The following is a 3,634-nucleotide window of genomic DNA, read 5'->3' as shown; positions in this document are numbered from 1 at the left end:
GACTCAAAAATCAATTTATATGTATTTAAATAATTACATTTAAGTAAAATTATTGAATATGTATATAAAATAATTTGATAAGAATCAACAAGCCTAATTCATTAGGACTTTATTCTAGAATTCATTCAGTTTGAATAGAAAGTGAAAGTGAATATTAAGTTTAAAATTGATTTTCCAAGAAAAATTATAATATAAATCAAACTTAAACGACATTATAAAATTTTATGGCATATATGAAATTGGGTTTTCCATAAATTTTAAAAGTTAAATTCTAATAATTGTTTTAGAAATCTAATTGTTTCTTAGAAACCCTATGGTCAATGATTTTTATATTACTTTTTAGTCTCATTGAAATTTTTTATTAAAATGATATGGTTATTATTTATCCTAATTTATTAAATTTCCGTATAATAAATAAGAAACGAAATTTATATTTTAGTTTTCCCTAACAATTAAAATTTTTAAATGATTTAGAACCAAATTAGGAAAATTAGAAAAATAATATCAATTTTGTTTGATAACAAATTAATTCAGTTTCTATTTTAGTGAATTTCCTTAGAAATGTTTTATATATTTTTATATTCAGTTTATAACTTTCCAATATTAAAGAAGTTCGGTATTCTAAATTTATGCAATTAGTTGAAATCTATAACAAATTACTCAAAGAAACACAATATATAAATCTACTCAAAACCTATAATAATTAAATACCAAATATTTTAATATTCTTTGAGTGCTACAACTATCATGGTTAAACTTGATATATCCATTAATTTTTGTGTTTTTATGCTCTTAGTTTATTTATTAGAATTTGTTTATGGAGATGTGATAGAAGTGCCACCATTGAACATCAACCAACAAGATCTTTTGAAGCATTTATCATTAGGAGATATAAAAATTGATTTTCCAGCTCTTTATGTATTCGGAGACTCTTTTGTTGACAATGGAAACAACAAAGTAATTTTGGGAAATGAAGATGCAATTGGAGGAGGTTATTTGCCATTCGGAATTGATTTTGATGGAAAACCTACTGGTCGAGTCACTAATGGTAGAATTGGAGTAGATTTCATTGGTACGACACAAAAAAAAAAAAACAATTTACTTTATCTCAATTTATTATATATATTCTTTAGTTTATATCATACTATTGGCTTTCTTTTTTATAATATAATGCAATTATAATTTAATTAACAGTTTAAGAAAGATTTCTATTTACAAGAGATGATTATAGCCTAGGTTAGATTGTGCTTAGGTTGAGTTTATGTACTGTAGTAGCAAAATTCATGATTGTCGAGCCCAGCTTGACCTAATATATGGGCTACAAATTTTGGTTTGGATCTTGAATGTAGAAACCTAATCTCATTCATATTTTAAGTATGCCTAATTTTATTTTCTCAAGCACATTTCAAGGGTTTAGTATTTTATCTAAAGTTTCTTAAATTCCAGGCAAGACATTGGACTTGGGCGAGTAGCTTGTCCCTTAAGCATGACTACTACTAACACTATAATATTTGCATTATTACTTTCATCTCGTTGGATATGAATCTAGGATGTGATTCTTTTAATGAGATAATTTAATTTAGATAAATTTTAACATTTTTAAATTAGTAATATCAATTTTAGTATTTTTTCACTCAGATTTTAACTTACCTAACCCAAATTAAGAACTATTTAAGTCATTCTAATTTTCAATATTTTAAACAGAAAGACTAGAAGAGATGAATCCATTTTCTTACTTAATTATTTTCTTAGTCCAATGATTTAGTAATAATAATCTTATTTTAAATAGACATGCAAGGTTTTGTACACATATGCGTGAGTGAAAGAAGTCCAATTAATTTCTTTTTATCTAAATTGATTTTTTTTCCATTTGATAATACAGCTACAGCAGGAGGTTTGCCATACCCACCACCAATTATGGGTATGTCTAAGATAGATAGAAAAACAATTCGTACCGGTGTTAATTATGCATCTGGTTCTTCTGGACTTCTCCCTCAAAATGGACATGTTTTGGTAAAACACCTAGAATTATTGAACCATTTAGGTTGATTTTTTTTTATTTAAATAACACTATAACTATATATATATATATATATATATATTCATGAATTTGATTTGGATATATTATTTATAGCATAAGAATGTCATCAACTTCTTTCAACAAGTAGACTTGTTTGAGAACTCGACAATGAAGGATTTGAAGAGTACATTTGATAGTCCTAAAAGACTCAAGAAATACCTGTCCAAGTCTCTATTTTTCATCCATCACGCAAGCAATGATTTAGGAGTTACCTTTGAAGTCGAATTGAAGAAAAAGTACTCTATTGATAAATATGCCAAACTTTTAATTAAAGAGCTTTCCAAGCAATTGCAGGTAAAATGATACTAATAATAATTAGGTTTTGCTAACACATACTTACGACTCATTAGATGGATTAATTTTATTTCTTGAAATGGATAACCTAACCCATTACCTCAAATATTTTAGTATTTCTTTTAATTTCTAATGACTTTTACTTTTAATACTACAGAGATTATATACACTTGGTGCTCGAAAATTTTTTGTAAGCAATGTATCACCGCTAGGATGCTCACCATACATCATAAATACAATAATTCACAGTGGACCATGTGTCGAAGAAATAAACAAACGCATATCTCTTTACAATGACCTCCTTCCTGGTATGTTGGAAAAGTTGCAATCCAGTCTTTCAGACTCTAAATTCGTTCATGGAGATATTTACAAGGTTTTTCAGGATGTGTTTGAATCACCTGAATCTTATGGTGAGTAAATAATATTTAACAATGATCCTTAGAATAAAAAATGAATAAAGTTTTAAGCGAGATATTTTAAATTTTAAAAGAAAGATATAAATGTGTATATTATATATACAGGATTTAAGGATGTGAACACTTCATGTTGCATTGATAAGAACGGAACTAGAATTCAAGTTTGTGCCCCAAATATTGATCCATGTGAAGATAGAAAGACTCGTGTATTCTTTGACCCATTCCACCCAAGTGAAGCCATGCACTTCCTTTGGGCCAGGCGTTTCTTAAAGGACTCCTCCATTTGCTCCCCTATCAATTTGATTCAGTTAATGCAAGCATGATTACTTGCACTAGTGTATGCATGCCATGTCTTTTATTCCTTGCCTATCAATCATGTAAGCATAAACATAAGTTATTGAATGCATTTCAATTTAAACATGAATGCGTACCTTAATTTCAAATTGCGTTCAAAAACATCAAATCTCTTAATGAAGTCTCTTTAATTTTAATTCAAAATGATTTATTATTTTCTTAAAGAATGGAAAAGGAGAGAAAATAAGTTAAATTTATATGCCTCCACTTCTTCTAAGGCCCCTGATCAACACTCTTTCTCTAGTTTCCCTTCCACATTTTCAATTTGAACCAGATTCTTGTACCAGATTCTCCTTACTACTCTTATTGATCTAGTTTGTAGCTAAGATAACTTTATTTGTAGTTAGAGAAACATCTTCAACCCCTTAATTTTGTTCACAAGCAACGTTCCATCATGTTATTTTCTAGGATTGTTAAATTATTGCTATCTCACAATCTCCATTAAAAGTCACACTAAAAACATCTCCTTAATTAGTACTACTTGCCCTTA

At 27.9% G+C, this 3,634-nt stretch overlaps 1 protein-coding gene across 1 annotated transcript; it reads left to right on the top strand.

Annotated features, from left to right (window-relative positions):
- Positions 1–705: 705 nt before the first annotated feature.
- On the top strand, positions 706–3,204 carry LOC108451746 (GDSL esterase/lipase 7-like). Its single transcript, XM_017749400.2, has 5 exons — positions 706–1,072; positions 1,883–2,013; positions 2,135–2,374; positions 2,532–2,784; positions 2,896–3,204. The coding sequence occupies exons 1-5, from the start codon at positions 748–750 to the stop codon at positions 3,111–3,113; spliced, it is 1,167 nt and encodes a 388-aa protein (XP_017604889.1). The 5' UTR covers positions 706–747; the 3' UTR covers positions 3,114–3,204.
- The last annotated feature ends 430 nt before the right edge of the window (positions 3,205–3,634 follow it).

Source organism: Gossypium arboreum, chromosome 9, assembly GCF_025698485.1.
Source record: "Gossypium arboreum isolate Shixiya-1 chromosome 9, ASM2569848v2, whole genome shotgun sequence".
Taxonomy (NCBI): Eukaryota; Viridiplantae; Streptophyta; class Magnoliopsida; order Malvales; family Malvaceae; genus Gossypium; species Gossypium arboreum.
The sequence above is the reverse complement of the archived record's forward strand: the minus strand, read 5'-3'. Positions and strand labels throughout refer to the sequence as shown.